Source organism: Phasianus colchicus, chromosome 2 (assembly GCF_987193195.1).
Source record: "Phasianus colchicus chromosome 2, bPhaCol1.hap1.1, whole genome shotgun sequence".
Lineage (NCBI taxonomy): Eukaryota > Metazoa > Chordata > Aves > Galliformes > Phasianidae > Phasianus > Phasianus colchicus.
In genome coordinates, this window is record NC_143437.1 from 105,427,514 (window position 1) to 105,445,557 (window position 18,044).

At 45.5% G+C, this 18,044-nt stretch overlaps 2 protein-coding genes across 5 annotated transcripts in view; one reads left to right on the plus strand and one right to left on the minus strand.

Moving 5' to 3' along the window:
* CENPO (centromere protein O) overlaps window positions 1-453 on the minus strand; it is a 6,668-nt gene extending 6,215 nt beyond the window's left edge. Inside the window, exon 1 of one of the 2 annotated variants that reach the window (XM_031603867.2) lies at window positions 339-453. The gene's annotated coding sequence lies outside the window, so the exon portion shown is untranslated. The other variant, XM_090136554.1, reaches the window with a different exon arrangement.
* PTRHD1 (peptidyl-tRNA hydrolase domain containing 1) lies at window positions 447-17,065 on the plus strand. 3 transcript variants are annotated; one of them, XM_090136556.1, is made up of 4 exons: window positions 447-686; window positions 9,862-9,962; window positions 14,515-14,685; window positions 16,736-16,871. In XM_090136556.1, exons 1-4 carry the CDS (start codon window positions 447-449, stop codon window positions 16,755-16,757), a joined length of 534 nt encoding a protein of 177 aa, XP_089992682.1. In that variant the 3' UTR covers window positions 16,758-16,871. The 3 variants fall into 3 exon arrangements, with proteins under 3 accessions (XP_089992682.1, XP_089992683.1, XP_031459729.2); XM_090136557.1 differs by lacking the exon at window positions 14,515-14,685; XM_031603869.2 differs by lacking the exons at window positions 9,862-9,962; window positions 14,515-14,685 and having other exon boundaries at window positions 16,736-17,065.
* The last annotated feature ends 979 nt before the right edge of the window (window positions 17,066-18,044 follow it).

An 18,044-nucleotide genomic window follows, 5' to 3' on the forward strand; every position in this document is an offset into this window, starting at 1 on the left:
CAAGGAGGTGACAGGAACCCCTCGGGCTGTCCCCATATGGGAATAGGGAGGTGACAGGCGAACTAGGGACCTCATATAGGGAGAGACAGGAGGATAAGGAGGGGAAGCGGGGCCTGGGGACTCCCACTGAGGGGTCAGTGGGACAGAGCAGCGTGGCCTCCTGAGGACAGCAAACAAAGAGCCCCAGAGAGACGGGGGGAGAGGGTGGGAGCCGAGCAGCCTAAGGACCCGTCACGAGGACGATCTGTGGAGTGAAGGAACGCGAGAACCCCCGCCGATAGGGGATCGGGCGGCCGTGACGCCCCGACCGCAGCCAAACCCCAAGGCCCCGCTCTCACCTCAGCGCTCGAACTTCGCGCTCTGGCGCTACCGGAACTACGTCACCACCGCGCCTTCACGTTAGCCGTACAACAAAATGGCGGCGCCCGTACCTCTCAGCACCCGGCATGCGCGGCCACGCCCCCCCGTACAGCAGCATGGCGGCGCCCGGGACGGCGGGAGCAGCGACGGCGGTGCTGGTGCAGTACGTGGTGCTGCGGGGAGACTTGGCCCGCTCGTGGTCGCTGGGTGCGGTGGTGGCCCAGGGGTGCCACGCAGCGCTGGCCGCCGCGCACGCGCACTGGCAGCACCCCGACACCCGCGCCTACCTGTCGGCGGGCGGCGCCATGCGCACCGTGGTGCTGGAGGTGCGCGGGGCATGGCGGGAACTCCGCGCTGTGGGGAGCGGGCGGCGGCCATTTTGGGGCGGGTCTTTTCTCGGCTCTGGGGCCCCCCGAGTCCTTCCTTTATCTGCGTGGTTGTGCTCAGTTATTTTCTCGGCTTGTATCGGTAATACTGCGTTCCTCTGTACTTGGCACTGGTGAGGCCACACCTCGAGTGCTGTGTTCTCACTGTGAGAAAGGCAGCGAGGCCCTGAAGCGTGTGCAGGGAAGGGCAGCGAAGCTGTGAGGGGTCTGGAACACAGGTGTGAAGGGGAGCTGCTGAGGGCACTGCGATGGGTCAGTGTGGAGCAGAGGAGCTCAGGGGAGACGTTGGCATGCATATGCACTCATTTTCAAGGTCTCATAGATAGGTGCTAATGTCCCTTTGGACGTGCTCAGTGGTATTTAGAGTGGTCGAGTGCCCACCTACTTCTTCCCCTTTTTCACCATCATCCTCATCACGTAAAGTTTTGACTCGCTTTCATTCACTTTTCCCCAGGTTGGAAGATTTCCATTGCCTGTTAGGCCACAGGGAGCCACTGATTAAAAACAGTGTCTGTGGAACCCGAGGAAAATGTCCTTGTGCATTTTGAGGCAAAAGATAAAAGTGTTCTATTGTGACTCCAGTACTTCTCATAAGGCAAAACATTGAGGCAGAAGATAAAAGTATTCTATTATGTCCCAGTGTGCAATTATTGAGGAAAAACAAGACGGTTCACCCACTGAAGCTGAAATGAAAAGATTTAGAATTATCACTTATGGATTGCTTTTGCTAAACTAATATATTGCATCTTAAAACTAATGTACCAATCCCTATTACTAAGCAAACCAGCCTATATCAGGTTGACAGTTGGGTATGACGCCCTTAGTGGTCTTTCCAACCAGAATGATACTATGATTTTGCCCCCTGATGTGCAGAATCAAACTCTATGACCTGAATGAGGCTATCATAGAATCATAGAGTGGCCTGGGTTGAAAAAGACCACAGTGCTCATCCAGTTCCAACCCCCTGCTATGTGCAGGTCACCAACCAGCAGACCAGGCTGCCCAGAGCCACATCCAGCCTGGCTTTGAATGCCTGCAGGGATGGGGCATCCACAACCTCCTTGGGCAACCTGTTCCAGTGCCTCACCACCCTCTGTGTGAAAAACTTCCTCCTAAGATCTAACCTAAACCTCCCCTGTCTCAGTTTAAAACCATTCCCCCTTGTAAAGTAAGACTGGCTATAAAGCAATATGTGTTTATTCAGCACTGCACATGCACCAGGTGAAAGGGGGATCGCTTCTCCTAGCTTGTACACTGACAATCAAAAGCTCGTTACATATATAGGTCAAGCTCATACGTATTCAACATATTTCCTGAAGAACTCCTTTGCATATGGCCCTCACTCCTTGCGCTTGTGTAAGCTATAGGGGGCTTCTCCTGGTGGTCGCTGGGTGAGGGCTTGTAGTCTTCCTCACTATCAACTTCTAACCATCCCAGGAGGGGCTACCCCTAACCGATTTCAGCCTGTCTTGTGGTTTCCCTTATCCTTCCCTAAGGTCCTTGGGCTGTCAAGATTCATACCAAGGTTTTCTTATCTTGCTTTTACAACACCCATATGTTTGAAACTTCCTTTATCTTTGTTCACATTCTATTCACTTAATGTAATTTAACCCCTTCATGCCTCAATTCCCCCCTTTTCTTTGATCTAGCAGAGACACCTATCTGCTAGACTGTCCCATTCCTTTCAAATGATTTCTGAAAGTAGGCCCCGCTTTCTACCTTTTATCTCAGTTTGTGCCTCTTCCACTTTTCATATTCCTTCCCTGTGTTCTGACATAAGCACATTGAGCACCGTAGCACTAAAGATGTGACAGCTACCACAAAGAGTAGAGCAATACTCGCTAAGAAAAGTTGCTTCAGCTATCTGAAATTTGGTAGCCAGGTAGTAAGTCTGTCCCATAGTTCAGAGACAGCTGTTCCCCAGTCAGTATTATCCTCACTCACTTCATGTAGGGCTTTTGTTTGCTCCCAGATATTGTCTAGATCTCTTTCGACCTTCCAATCTTTACTTATGTAGGCACAAAAGCTTTGATTTATAATGGAACACACTCTCCTTTCCTTCACAGTCAACAAATCCAGCACCGTTCTATTTTGTAGTACGACTTTAGATAGGGAGGACACCTCCTCTTGGCCTGCGGAGTCTTTACTTAATATATTGGGGCTTCCTACTCTCCTTGTATTTTGATATTGGCCCCACATAGTTCTCCCTATATCTGATGGGAGTTCTTTTGGATGGACGCTTGTAGGAGATGCTAAAAATCTTCCTATACAATCTCCTTTCCAAGTTGTTGGTACCAATTTTCGATTGGTACCAATTTACCTCTCTCTCATCCCCACACAACCACGAGAAGCCCTTCCTTAATGTAAATTTGGAAATGTAAGATTGATCCAAAGTAGGTTGAATTTTGGTCCTAGAATAATAGTGCTGTTAACAGTAGCTTCCTCACCTGCACCTAAGTAAATGGACTCCCTTTGACTGCTTTTATATTTGTACTGAGCAGACCAATTTAGTGACAGGATCCCAAGCCATGGTACATCCTGCCTTTGGTAGACATGTATAGACCCAGCAGTCAGATAAGTTAAAGTTTTAGAACAGTTACTAAAAAGGAGTTCTCTTCCTAGGCTGAAACACCTCCCGTGTACATTGAGATAAAGCAAATTAGTAACCGACTCATCTTCTCTTTATGAGTTTAACTTTCAACGATACACTTTCCTTGACAGACCAAGTGGTTCCTCAGCATTTTGGAATAACCTCCTGTAACAACACTTCAGATACTCGATGTGCCTTATTAGTTCTACAAGGGAATGCCTTCGGCCACTGTAAAAAGGTACAAAAAAAGGTTAGTACCAACATACAGCGATACCCCCACTTTTCTTGGGAGTTCTGAGAAATCAACTTGCCATTATTGCCCTGGAAGGTTCTCTTTCCCAATAGACCCATTTGTACCCTGTTCCTGGTACTAGGATACTTTGTAGTGTCTGTTTGCCCAACGTATTTTCTTATCTTCCCTTAAAACCAATTTCCACAGAATACTAAAGGACATAACAGTGTGTCCATCTGGGTGTGCACCCATCTGTCAGCTTGCTCTCTTCCCTTCTAAATCATTAATTACATTCCTGTACTCTTCAGAATATTTTACAGGATCTGACTCAGGTTCAGAGATTTTAAGTTTCCCATCTGGAATTAAAGCCTTCTTCAACTACCTGTTCTGCCACCTGATCCACCATCTTATTTCCAGTTTCCTGTACAGTGTTACCTTTCTGACATCCTTTACAATATATAATGTTTATATATTATATAATGTATAATAGCCACGCTCTTTGGTAGATTTACATCTGCTGTTTTCCTTGTATGTGAGCAATCCTTGCTCTTTTCAGATGGTGCTATGAGCGTGTAGCACCCCAAATACATTATTAGCATCTGTCCATATATTTAAGGCTCTTGTCAAGGCAGTTATGTCAGCCTTCTGAGGGAAAGTTCCCAGAGGTAATGGCTGTGCTTTGATTACCTTCTCAGTAGCAGTTACTGCATATCCTGCCTTACGGTTTCTTTGTCTCACGAAACTGCTACTGTTGTCTTCTGCAACCTTCTACGGGTTTGTCCTTCAGGTCCAACCGGCTGGAATGTGCAGCTTCAGTTGTTTCAAAGCAGACAATGAAATAGTGGTTCTCCAGGAGCTCTGCTAAGGAAAGGTTGATAATATTAGTTACAATTATTTCTACATCATCCTGCTCTACCAGTCTGGCTTGGTATTTCAGAAACCTTTGGGGTGAGAGCCAATGCCCCCCTTTTACCTCCAATACAGCAGACACTGTATGAGATATTAAAACTGTTATTCTTTGGCATAGTGTAAATTTACTGGCTTCTTGGATATTGAGCACTAGTGCAGCCACCACCCTCAAACACGCTGGCCATCCCTTACTCACTTCATCAAGCTGTTTGGAGAAGTGTGCCACTGCCCTTTGATAGGGTCCAAGGTTCTTGGCAAGGACTCCCAAGGCTGTTCCTTGTTTTTCATGCAAGAAGTGCCAAAAGTGCTGATAGCCCCAAAGCAGGGGGCCTTCATGAATTCTTGTTTAAGCTGATAGAATGCCCTCTTTGCCTCCCCATCAAAAGAGCATAAAGGGGTTTACCAACGGTCCGCAGCTGTGCATCCACAGTCAGCACCATCCTGTCATTCCTAGGAATGTATGGAGTTCTTGGCAGTTTGTGGCTCAGGGGTTTGGCAGATGGCTTCTTTCCTGACAGTCCTAAGGTTTGACATCCAGCTGTAATCTCATACAAAATGAGCTATTTGTGCTTTCTGTTGAGAAACTTGATAATCATTTAAACCAAGAAACTCAGCAAACTCACAGTCCTTTGCACGCAAAGAACTTTGTTTCCATGGCATCCACGTACTGCAGTGAAGTGAAGTTTCACCCTGGGATGGAGGAACCCAAGTCCCAGGTTCACGAGTTGACCAGTTCTCAAAAATCATTGAGCTGTTCTAGCAACCCTGGGTAACACTGTCCAGGTTAACTGAATCTTTTGTCCCCATATTGGGGTTTTCTTATTCAAAGGCAAATAATTTTAGACTTCCTTTGGCAAAACCAGGCAGAAAAAGGTGTCTTTCAAATCCAGAATGGCAAACCCCACCTACTCATCCCTTAACTTGGTTAATAAAATGCATGGATTTGCCACCACGGGTTGTATATCTTCAACAGTCCTTTTAATTGCCCTCAAATCTTGTACCAAGCTATAGCTCTTGCCATCCAATTTTTCATTGGCAAGATTGGAGTGTTGTATTTGGATTTCTATCCAATTAATAATCCAAAATCCAAAAAAGTGTTTATTATTTCTTTTATCCTTCTACAACCTCGTATCCTCAAAGGTCACTGCTTTACCCTGACTGGGCTGGCTTTTATCTTTAACTTGACTTCTGCATTTTTGGCTCTGCCAGGCATTCCTGATGCCTGCAACCCTGTGTATACTGATTTAGGATTTACGTAACTTCTGAGGGTACAACAATGCTTTTCCCAGTTTGTGTTAAAGCCAGACTTAACGTTTTCATTCAGTTGGTCCTGCTTGACACTTAGCTCCAATTTTCTTTACTGAATTTAATCTCTACATTCAACTGCTCTAATGCATCATGCCCAAGTAATGTTTTTTGAGAACCTGGTATATGCAAGAATTTATATATTCCTACTTGTTCTCCTAGCCTGTATTTGATTGGTCCCCAAAAAGTAAACTTCTCTTGCCAGTAGCTCCTACAACTATTACAGAAATCATCTACGGGTAATAATTCTTCATGCAGCACAGAGTAAGAGGCAGCTGTATCAGAAAATAAACCTCTTTACCCTGCTTCCTCAGCTTCTTTCAGTCCAGTGGGGGTGGAACTCTCCCTGGGCCCTTCCAGGCTCCCCCTTACCTCTTCCCTGAGGGAATCTCTGTGTCCTCAGGCCCTGTTCTAGTGCAGCAACAGTAACAGCTGCTGTTGATCTTCCCAATTTCCTTACTTGCCTGCTATCTCTGTTTCTCAATCAGTTTTTCCAGATCCCTCGCCTCTCTTCTCAGTAAGGACATCCCTGTTATACCTTGCTCAACTTTGCCTCCCTCAGCCTTTGTCTTTCCCAAACCCTTTTCACTTTCCAAATTTTCATCATTACAGAAGCTATTAACATTATATTTCAGTTTCACTCCCTCCTCTGCCCAGGCTTCCAGGGCTGACACTGGGATATCGGGTTTCCTTAGATCTCTGCAGATGAAGGCTATTCTCACTTCCAGTGTTCCATCCCATCCACTCCCAGTTGTTCTTACAAGCCATGTGGGGGGGTGGGGGGGCAGTGTTGGGTATGTGTTCTTGTGCTGGTGCAAAATCTGATATCCCAAACTCACTGTTTTCCTTAACTGTTTTGCCATCCCCCCGACCAATTTCACTATCTGTACCCTCAATTACATTTCCACGTACCGTTCACAATTGCATTTCCATGTACCATCAAAACAGTTTCTCCCACTCCCTTCAAAATCCAAAAACCAAACAATAGAATTCTTCAACTTCCACAAACACCCAGCGCTTGGTCTCATGATTAGGGTACTCAATTATAAAACTGGTCCCATTACTCCATTTATGTTCCTGGTTTTCTTATTCAATATTCCCCCTGGCTCACCAGCAATGTTTCTCCAGTGAGCCAAAATACAACCCAGGGGGTCTTCTCATATCACTGTAGACACCTCTTGTTCCATAAGAGCCTCTTAAGTAACACTTTAACAACATAAACAGTGAACAATCACAAAGACAGTGACAATCTGTACAATTTATCCTCAGGATCCTTCTTCTCTCTGCCTTCCTCCAGGGCCAACCTTCCCTCTGCATTTCTTTCCCACACTTGCATAGATGCCCACCTAATCACACCTCCTTCTTCTCCAATAAACAACATATCAGTGATAAACATCATTTCCATCCATGAGAAGAAATTAGGCTCTAGAAATTGATCTAATCGTTCTGCTACACTTACAAGGTCCTCAATTAAGGAATTCATTTCCTTCTTGAAACTTCTAACTTTTCTGCTAGTAAGATCAGCAGGCATCAGCATACCCTATTTCCTTTGACCTAAAGAGACTTCCCTAAGAGGATACAGTGAAGTATTAGTAAGGTTAGTGTTAGAGAAAGGGAAACTCTCCAGGTCCCATTCACATTGCTCCAGCTCCCTCACTAATTGAGAGTGCATCCTCTCTCCAGCACCCTGCATGGGATCAGCAGCACGGCCTCTCCCCTTCTCTGGAGAGGGAGGTCACTGCATCTTACATTGCTTTAGAAATCGAAGGGGGGGAAGTTATCTAAGGGATCCCATTTATGATCTTTCTGCTTCTCCTTTTTCTTTTGAACTTCGACTCCTTCTTGTGAAGAACTGTTTTACTTCTTGCACCCATTTAGCGGCAAAAGCCAGTTCTGTTTCAAAGAGTTTGCATATAAAGTCTGACATGCCCAATCTTTGTCAGACCCTTATTTTGGTCAAAATAATGACTTTCCCTGTAGTGGCTCTCTAGGCTATGTCTGTATACAGTATTTAAACATCTTTTCCCTCTTCTTGTCCCTAGTTTTGGGATTATTTTCCAATTCTGAAGCTTCTTTCCCAAGGGGCTATCTCTAGGCACGAATTTGGGGACCCTTTTCCCCTGTTCTTGGAAGCTCCTATTCCCCATCCCTCTGGAACACTGCTGTGAATTCCCCAGCTCACAGGTTACCACACTCCAATTCTCCCTCCAATTCTCAGATTCAGTAGGGCTGTACTGCTGCCACTTTGTCAAGTGCACAGGGTACCACACAGCAACAGCTTCCTGCTGAGACTCACCCTGACCCCCAAGGCAAGAATTAAATTCCATTACCTTGGTCCGTGCACAAAGTTACTGGGTCTGCAGGGATCAATACTGTGCTTACCTGCCCCTTGGCTTTCACATATCCTGTCCTTTATGCAACAGTATCAGTTTCCTATAGGCCATCCCAAGGAGGCACCTCACCACCCAGACAAGACCACTGTAATCAGCAGGGTGCACCTATCCTGTCCAGAGCAGTAGGGGGACCCCGAAAGAGGTGACAGTAATCCTGAACAAGCCCCCAAATTGTTGGAAATATCCAAATAATTTTTGTCAGGATGGTATCTCTGATAAAAGCAGATTTTATTCATGATTGCAATGGCAGTTGTCTCACAAGCAGGAGCATCCCTAAGGACACAAGGACAGCTTTTTGTACCTCATTTCCCCCTCTTGTCTCCCCCCCCCTCCCCTGTTTCCCCATTGGCTGGGTACTCCAGGTTCACAATCTTATCAAAGGTTTACATGTGTTAATTGCTTGCTATACAGCAGTTGTTGGTAGCTTATACATGTACATTGTTCATTATTTAACTTCTCCAATTCTCTATTACTCAGGTCTTGTCTGCTCAGCACCAAATATTAGTAAGGCTAAAGCTGGACAGACAGGAGCTGCAGTTTTTGTGCCTGTAAACCTACTGAGATCAGGAATTGAGTAAAGCAGGGCCACTCACATAAGGGTTAAGTAGACTAAACTTAGAAAAACAATAAGGGAAGACCAGCAGGACTTGTGGACCTCTTTGCAGTCAGGACCTTATGTCTTGCAATCTACCCCTTATAAGGGGAAGAACAGCCTAAAGCAACTGATTTTGACCAGTTTGAATGGGGGGGCTATTGTAATGTAAAAAGGTCAGGCTGAGGAAGACCTCTGACTTCATCCCCACGACCACCAGGTGGAGACCCTCCCTACGAACTGCACACGCATCAGAGGGGGGGACAGCAATGAGGTCGCAGAAAAACAATGAATATGTAGATGAGCTCCAAGGAATCTTCTGAGTATGTATAAAATCTGCTTGTAAATCTGTACAGCTTTTGCTTGTTGGTGTGCAAAGTAGTTGGAATGATCCCCCTTGCACCCAACGTTTGCGCATTCGCCGAATAAATCATACCTGCTTTATAACCTAATCTCCAGGTTATAGAGTTTGATTCCACAAGTCACTACTCCAGCTACCTAAACTCTATGATTACAAATTACTTTGCCTATATTTTGAGCATGCATTCCTGGGGAAGGTTCATCTAAAAGATAAGTGATAAAAACTACCAGAGATTCCCCAAAAGAACTAAAAGAACTATGACAGCAGAGACCATAAAATAAAAATTCTTATATTGTTCTAATGCAGAAAAAACATTTGATTCCCACACTACTGCTAAGCAAACCAACCTGTATCAGGTTGACAGTTGGTCTTGATGCCCTTAGCAGCCTTTCTAACCCAAATGATACTATGATTTTGCCCCCAAGCTCTTATTAACAGTAGAGGTTGCTGTGACCCAGGTGCAGCCCTTGCACGTGGTGTTGCTGAACCTACAAGAATTGGAGCTAAGAAATGTAAGAGTGCACCTGTGGACATACAATATGACAGCTTTTGTACCTTGTCTCCCCCAAGCTTCCCCCCTCCCCTGTTTTCCCATTCTCTGGGTACTCCAGGTTCACAATCTTACTGAAAGTTTACATCCGTTAATTACATTCTGACAGTTAGTTCACAGTCTGTCTTGTTGCCATTCTGTTGTTTCCAGGATGTCTCAGTACTCTCCTTATCGTATTGACAGGGTGAATCTCTCCAAGGCCTCTTCCATTCTGTCCAAAGGACGCTCCATGTGTTAAACAAAGAGCACTGGGGGGTTATCAGGTCTTCCCTTTGCTTCTTCAGGTAGGCATGTTCCAAGTTGTATCAATCTCTTGTGCAGGATATTCTTGCAATGTGTAGAGCATGCAACAAGGTATTACATATATATTCATACTGACTAAACATAAATTTGCTAACTATACATTTATATTGCTAATTATTTAACTTCTCCTCCTTAAATTTTCTATCACTCAGGTCTTGTCTGTCCTGCACCAAAAATTAGTAGTCTTCCAACAGAACGAGCCTATTGATATCCTTGTCAAGTATTTTTGATTTGTAAAGGCATTATCACACTGTTTAGGAGTGGGATGTTTAACTTTTCTTTAGCTCAAGGCTCAGAAGTATTCCAGATGGCTGGACAGACAAGAGCTGCAGTCTTTGTACCTATACATTACCCCATTACCTCATCTCTGTGACTCAGGTGTATATGCCCGTTCATCAGTTAGCTCCTTTCCTTCTATATCATTAATTAAATCCCTATCCTCTCTAGAATACTTTGCAGGTTCTGATTCAGGTTTGGAGATTTGAAGTTTACCGTCTGGAATTAAAGTTAGTACAGTGATTTCTTTTCCTTCAGTTGCCTGTTTTGCCACCTTATTTCCAGTCTCCTGTACAGTGTTACCTTTCTGATGTCCTCTGCAGTATCTAATAGCCACTCTGGTAGATTTAGAGCTTCCCATAGATGCAGGATTTCCTTGGCATGCTTAATTTGTTTTCCTTGTGCTGTGAGCAATCCTGGCTCTTTCCAGATGGCACCCTTAGCATGTACCACCCTAAATGCATATTTAGAATCTGTCCATACGTTTATGCTTTTTCCTCTTGCCAACTCTAAAGCTCTTGTCAAGGCAGTTATTTCAGCCTTCAGAGCAGAAGTCCCCACGGGTAATGGTTGTGCTTTGATTACCTTGTCAGTAGTAGCTACTGCATATCCTTGTCTCACAAAACTGCTTCGTCTGTGAAGCAGGAATCCTCAGCATGATCCAATGGTTCCGCCTTTGGGTCCGGCCCACTGGCACAGGCAGTCTCCATGCTTTCCAAGCAGTCGTGCACTACTGGCTCAGAGGTGGCTCCCTGAGGAAAGATGCTGCGTTCACAGTGAGAGAATAACCAAAATGGTTTTGTACTGTCCAGGAGGCCTAGGGCTGGAGCTCTCATTGGTTCCTTCTTCAATTCTTCAAATGCCCTCTTTGCCTCACCAGTCCATGTCAGCACAGACTGATTATTTTTCAGTAATTCATATAAAGGTTTTACCAAAGGCCCATAATTATAGATCCATAGTCTGCACTAACCTGTCATGCCAAGGAAGGTTCTGAGATCTTTTACCATCTGCAGTCTGGGTGTTCAGCAAATCACTTCCTTTTGTTCTGTTTCAACTTCTCTTTGTCCTCCCAGGATCTCAAATCCAAGGTAAATCACCTGCTGCTGAATTCACTGAGCTTTCTGTTGAGAAACTCGATAACCATTTAAACCAAGAAAATTAAACATGCTCACAGTCCACTATACACAGTCCTCTTGTTATTGTGGCAGTGAGGAGGTCGTCCACGTAATGCAATAAAGTTCCACTTGTGAGTGGAGGGCCCAAGCTCTGAGCTCACGAGCCAGCTGGTTCCCAAGAACTGTAGGCTGTTCTTAAGACCCTGGGTAACACTGTCCAGGTTAACTGAGCCCTCCCAGTATTGGGGTTTTCCAATTCAAAGACAAGTAACTTTGCACTTTCTTTGGCTAAAGCCAGGCAAAAGAAGGCATCCTTCAAATCCAGGACGGTAAACTACACCTGCTCATCCCTCAGCCTGGTTAATAAAGGGTACAGATTTACCACCCTATATCTTCAGCCATCCTAGTGATGGCCATCAGATCCTGCACCAAGCAACAGCTCTTGCTGTTTGACTTTACACCAGCAAGACTGGGATGTTAGAGTCAGATTCACATTCAATTACTAATCCAAACTCCAGAAAGTTATCTGTTATTACTTTTATTCCTTTATGATCTTGTATCCTCAAAATGTGCTGCTTTACCCTGACAGGGCTGGCTCATGTTTTTAACTTATCAGGGCTGCATTTTTGGTTCTGCTTGGCATCCCTGACATCCACACACCTAAATGTTCCTCATTCAGGATTTCCATAATTTCTGGGGATATCACATTGTTCTTCCCAATCTGTGTGAAAGCCAGGTTTAAAATTTCAATCAATTGGTTTTCCTTGACCCCTAGCTCCAATTTTCCTTTGTTGTATTTAATCTCTGCATTCTATTGTTCTAATAAGTCTCACCTGAGTAACAGTGTCAGAGAACCTGGCTTGTACAAGGATTTATGTATTCCTGCTTGCTTTTCCATTCTGTATTTAATTGGTTTTGAAGAGTAGCCTTTTCTGGTTGTCCCTGGATAAATTAATTGAGGAGGCTCCCACTACTGTTACAATATCAGCATCTACGGGTGATACTTCTTCATTTAGCACAGAGTAAGAGGCACCCGTATCCACCAGAATATTAACTTCCTACCCTGCTCCCCTAGCTGCAATGTAACCAGGGGGTCTGCTAGGGTAGACTCCCCTGGTTCCTGTCATCCCTGCCATCAGGGATGGTTCCTCCCCCTCAGCCTGGGACAGCTTCTCCACCAGTGTCCCATTTCCCTGCAGTTTGCACACTGATTCTGGTCCAGTGGGGGATGAAACCCTTCCTGGACCCTTCCAGAACCCCCTCTGCCTCTTCCTTGTGGTGGTCTCTGGGTCCCCACATCATGCTCTAGTGCTATTCTTCTTCTCAGTTTCTTTCTTTCCTTTCTATCCCTGTTTCTATCCACTCTCCAGGCCTCCTCAATTAATTTATCCAGGCCCATTAATTCTGATGCTTTTAGCCTCTGAAGTTCCTTCCTGATATCCTCAGAGGATTGGCTCAGAAACAATGATGCCAACATGCGTTGCCCGCTATCTGATGAGGGATCCAAAAGAGTATATTTTCTCATGGCAGACCTGAGATTATCCAAAAATTCAGTAGGGGTTTCGGTCTGCCCCTGTTTGACTGCATATACAGCTGACCAGTTTGCTGCTGGTAGTGGGATTGCATTCTCTAAACCAAGTTTTATCCACTCTCTGTATTGCTTTAACAGCTGATATTCGGCAGGATCATTTGGGTTCCATTTAGGATCTTCTAAGGGGATGTATTGTTCAAGCCTTCCCCACAGGGCACCAGCAATGATTCGTGCCTGCACTTGAGTCTGAGCACTCCTCAATACCAGCTGCTTTTCTGGTTCAGACATGAAATCGAGCATTATGTCTATATCCCTCCAATTAAGATCCTGATTTTTAACAATCAACTCAAACCTTTTTGCCACCCCTGAGGGATCATTCCCGTAACTTTTCACTGCTTCCTTCCAGCTATCCAAATCACTTGTAGAGAATGGGGCCTTGATTTTCACTGGTCCCTTTGGTCCTACAACCTGCATTAGAGGTGCCAGTATTACAGGTTCCTTTTTGCTGCCATTTCTTGTAGTGATTTGAGAACCCCCTCCGGCTGCTCCTGCCTCCTTTCGATCTGCCTTTGCTTCCTGTTCTTCCTCATCTGAGAATCCCTTCTGCTTCTCAGCCTGCGGAGACACATCGTCTTCTAATCTTTCCTTTCCACCTCCATTTCTCAGACACTTCTCTCCTATGCTGCAAGCTGAGCAACACTGCTTTAACGTTCCATTAGGCCTCTTCTGCTCTTTCTCTAGAGCCAGCACTAAAGGACGCTGTGGAGCCCAGTTAATTCTACATCCTTTCTGCCATTCAGGGTGGTTTCGTAAAGTGAAAAACATATCGGCATATGGCACCTCGTCCCATTTCCCTTCTCTCCTCAAAAACAACATAAGTTCCAGCATAGTCTTATAATTCAGAGTTCCATTAAACGGCCACCTTTCCTGAGATTCCAGCTTATACGACGGCCAGCACTGGTTACAGTATTTGATCAGAGTTTTCTTGTTTATGTTTCCCCCAGGAGGTCCCCCAATATCCCTCCAATGAGCCAGCACACATCCCAGGGGGCTCTGCTTCACAATTCCCTTGCTCTGTTTGCCACCCATTATATGCAGTTCAGATGAACGTACACTTAGCAGAATCACTGTTACAAAGATGCCTCAAACTCCACCGATTATAATTCCGTATACCATTAAAACAATTTATCCAACTCCCTCCAGAAATTACAAGTAAAGCAGTGAAGCTATTGCCTAAAGTTCTGATCTACCCAGCACTGAGCCCCACAAATGGGACACTTGCTTATAGGAATGGGTCCTGTTGTTGTGTACCCGCTTCCTTAGGCATTAAGCAGAATACAATACGTTGAACAAAGCAAAAAGTTACAGAAGCTGAATTTCAAAACCCATACATGACCAGCAAGACACAACCTACAGCTGGGTATTTTCCAAATGTCTACCAACCCGCTCTATGCCAACCCTGCGACCTCAGCCAGCTCACGGCTGGCTTCCAATGGTCCCCAAAGCAGCCCCGCAATCTCGGCTGGCTCACGGAGCAGCCTCCAATGAACCAGTCCCAGAACTTGAAAGCAAAGAATACCTTTGTCAGATGTTCCCTGTCTGCTCCCGCAGCGATCCGATTGAGGCGAGGAGTCCCTCCAGAGAACTCTCCAGGGGTGCCCAGGGAGTCCTGTTCTCAACGGGTCCTGCAGCCGAGCAGAGATGTTCCCATCTGCAGTGCCCAACTGGCTCAAAGAATCGCAGCGAGGAACTGAGCAGCCAAGTTTTGTTACTGTTAAGCAGGTATTCTTTGATAGCGGGGCTGGGAAGCACTGGGGATAATTCCACCATAAGTGCTTCTGAGATTACATGAGATCAGAGCTCGTTATATTTCCGCAGGTCCTACATATTCATAATGCCTTCACGAGATAATTAACGTATACACGCCTCTCAAGTAATAAGTGAGAAAGAGTTGTTCTATTCCATGGGCTCTGCAGCCACCTAGTGTCCTTTTAGCACCATGACAACCCACTCAGCAGCGTGTTTACTTCCTCCAGAGGTCTTCCTCGCTTGCCCTCTGGATGAACTCTCTTCATTGTTGTATGCTCAGGAAGAGAATGCCCATTAGAAGTAATTTATAGGTACCAAAATTGTAACATTTGCCCACTCAGCCATTATTTCTGAACATCTGCTGGTTCTGGGATAGAGGTAAGTTGGGCATCGTGTCTTTTAATGATATACTGGTGTTTGGGGAGATAAGGAGGATCGGACCTGCCTGCTGCATTCCAAGCTGCTCCTGTAATGGGGCATTTCGACCTTGTGTGGAGGCCCTGGCTTCTCTGATGCGTGAGAAGCCTGCTTGTGCTCTTTTATTATTGTGTATCTTTTGCTGCAGGTTCCTGGTGTGGGAATCAAATGTTGTTTCTGCATTAGAATAAGGATTTTTATTTTATGGTCTATGCTGCCATAGTTCTTTTCAGGAGTCTCTGATAATTTTCATCACTTATCTTGTAGATGAACCTTCCCCAGGAATGCATGCTTAATATATAGGCGAAGTAATTTGTAATCATAGAAGTTAGGTAGATGGAGCAGGTTTACAGGCACAAACACTGCAGCTCCTGTCTGTCCAGCCTTACTAAAATTTGGTGCTGGGCAGACAAGACCCGAGTAATAGAGAATTGGAGAAGTTAAATTATGAGCAACATACATATATAAGCTACCAACAACTGCTGTATAGCCAGCATGAAAAGATATGTTACACACATTGCAAGAATATCCTGCACAAATTGAAAAGACAAGTGTTGAAATGCCTTAGGGGTTGCCTAAAGAAGGTATTGAGGAAGGCCTGGCACCCCCCCTACCCCCTTGGTACTCTTTCTTTAACAAAGACTTTGAAGACAACACGAATTAACAAGTAATTAACAAATGTTAACCTTCAATAAGACTGTCAACCTGGAGTACCCACCCAGTGGGGAAACAGGAGGTGATGTGGGAATGGAATATTGCTTCTGCATTAGATATTAAAAAGGGCAATTGATCTGAAGAAGTAGAACATCATGTATTTGTATTCTGTAACTTACCCTTAGAAATAGTTGATGTCAAAAGTAGGAGTGCCGTGTATGTTAGTAGCATATTTTAGAAGCATAGTTGTTAAATTATGTGGTTAATTCTTTCTTGCAAAACTGCAAGTTCCAAACAATGTGGGTATAGTATTAGGGACTAGGAAACATATTGTAGGGTTGTTCTGTTAGGATAGGAGAGTCCCAGCAAAAGAAAAACAGATTTAACAAACATCAAAGAAGCCAGGGCCTCTACACAAGACCGGGCTGTCTCACTCTGTGGGAGGAATGGGATGCAACAGGCAGGCATCAAGATACTCCCTATCCTCCTTCCGAGCTTATCTCTATGCAAGGAAGGACAAGCAGATGTCCAGAAGCAATGACCAAGTGTGGAGTGAATAAGTGTTAGAAGTTAATTAAATCACTCGAGGTTTATGCTTAGCCAGCAAAGATTTATGTTTATCCAGTATCCGTATGTTTTGTTAAGCATCAGGAAGTTTGTGAACCTGAAGTTCTCAGCCAATGAGGAACCAGGGGAGAAGGAGATAAGTGTTGAGTAATAGAGCATAAAAGATGTAACACTGTTTTCAGTGTGCACTCCTGCTTGCAGGAGACCCGCCATTGCAATTGCAAATAAAATCTCCTTTATCAGAGATACCATCCTGATAAATTATTTGGATATTTCCAACATTTCCCACTCTGGTTAAGGCAGAATTGATATAGGTTGGTTTGCTTACCAACCACTTGCTACCTAGGTACTGCCAGCTCTCACAGCACGCTTTGTCTGTCCCCAGGCTCCGGATGAAGCCGCTCTGACCGCGCTGGCACAGACCCTGCAGCAGCACAGCATTGACCACGAGGTGTGGACAGAGCAGCCTGAGAACATCCCCAGCTGCCTGGCGCTCAGGCCCTACCCAAAGGACCAAGTGCACCCTCACCTGAAGAAGTTCAAGTTGCTGAAGTGACCCCTGCTTTCCTGCAAGCCCTCCTCCTGTACCACTGTTTCACTTGCCCCTCGGTGGAAGCACTGTGCTAATGTCTGTCAGCCTTCTTGTTGTGCAATAGCACTTAAAAAGTGTAAAACAGATCTTTGCTGGAGAGGATTAAAGATTCTTTGCAACGTGTGACTGTGAGTTACATGGAGTCGCTGTGTCTGTATACAGTCAGTCTGCTTGTGCATCTCCACCCTGCCAGAGCAGGCACTTCTAGGGAATGCCACACTCAGAAGTGCTGCTGGTGCTTCTTAGGATTTATGCTTCCTGAGCAGATCTTGTTTTGTCTGACATTAGCTTGAATTTCATAGAATCATAACACTGTAGAATCATAGAATGGTCTGGGTTGAAAAGGACCACAATGATCATCTGATTTCAACCCCCTGCTATGTGCAGGGTCACCAACCAGCAGACCAGGCTGCCCAGAGCCACATCCAGCCTGGCCTTGAATGCCTGCAGGGATGGGGCATCCACAACCTCCTTGGGCAACCTGTTCCAGTGCCTCACCACCCACTGGCTGAAAAACTTCCTCCTAAGATCTAACCTAAACCTCCCCTGTCTCATTTAACATGAATTTAACATGATCCTTCCTGCTTTGGTGCTGGTTGGACTGTGATGAGGCATCCTCCCATGGCTCTGACATTTCAGAACTGTTTCTCCCCCCCACCCCATGGGGAGCGCACAGACCATGAGCTGCCAACCTCACCAACACCCTTGTCCCCACCTCGTGTCACCCAGGCTGTGGCACTTTGGTTGTGGTCACTGTGACACGGTGACCCTACAGCAGCTGGAGCCCGCGGCTCACTCCAACCAGAGCTCTGTTTGTCTGGTTTTGTTTGCAGCAAATCCCTGCCAAGAGCTTTGCAAACAGCAGACGGCAGCATCAGCCAGCGAGCTGGGACTCAGCACAGCCCTCATCCCACTGATCCCTGCTTCGTTTCAACAAAGTGTAAGAAAGAAAAGCGAGAGCAGGACCGGGAGAACCCCAGCAGCTGTGATGCTCTTCCCCACCCGCTGCTTCCAGCACCCAACATGGCAGAAAACCACCAGCAAGGAGGTACAGCACCCAAGTACCCACCCTTCTGCCCCTCTACAATGCTAAAGCACCCCA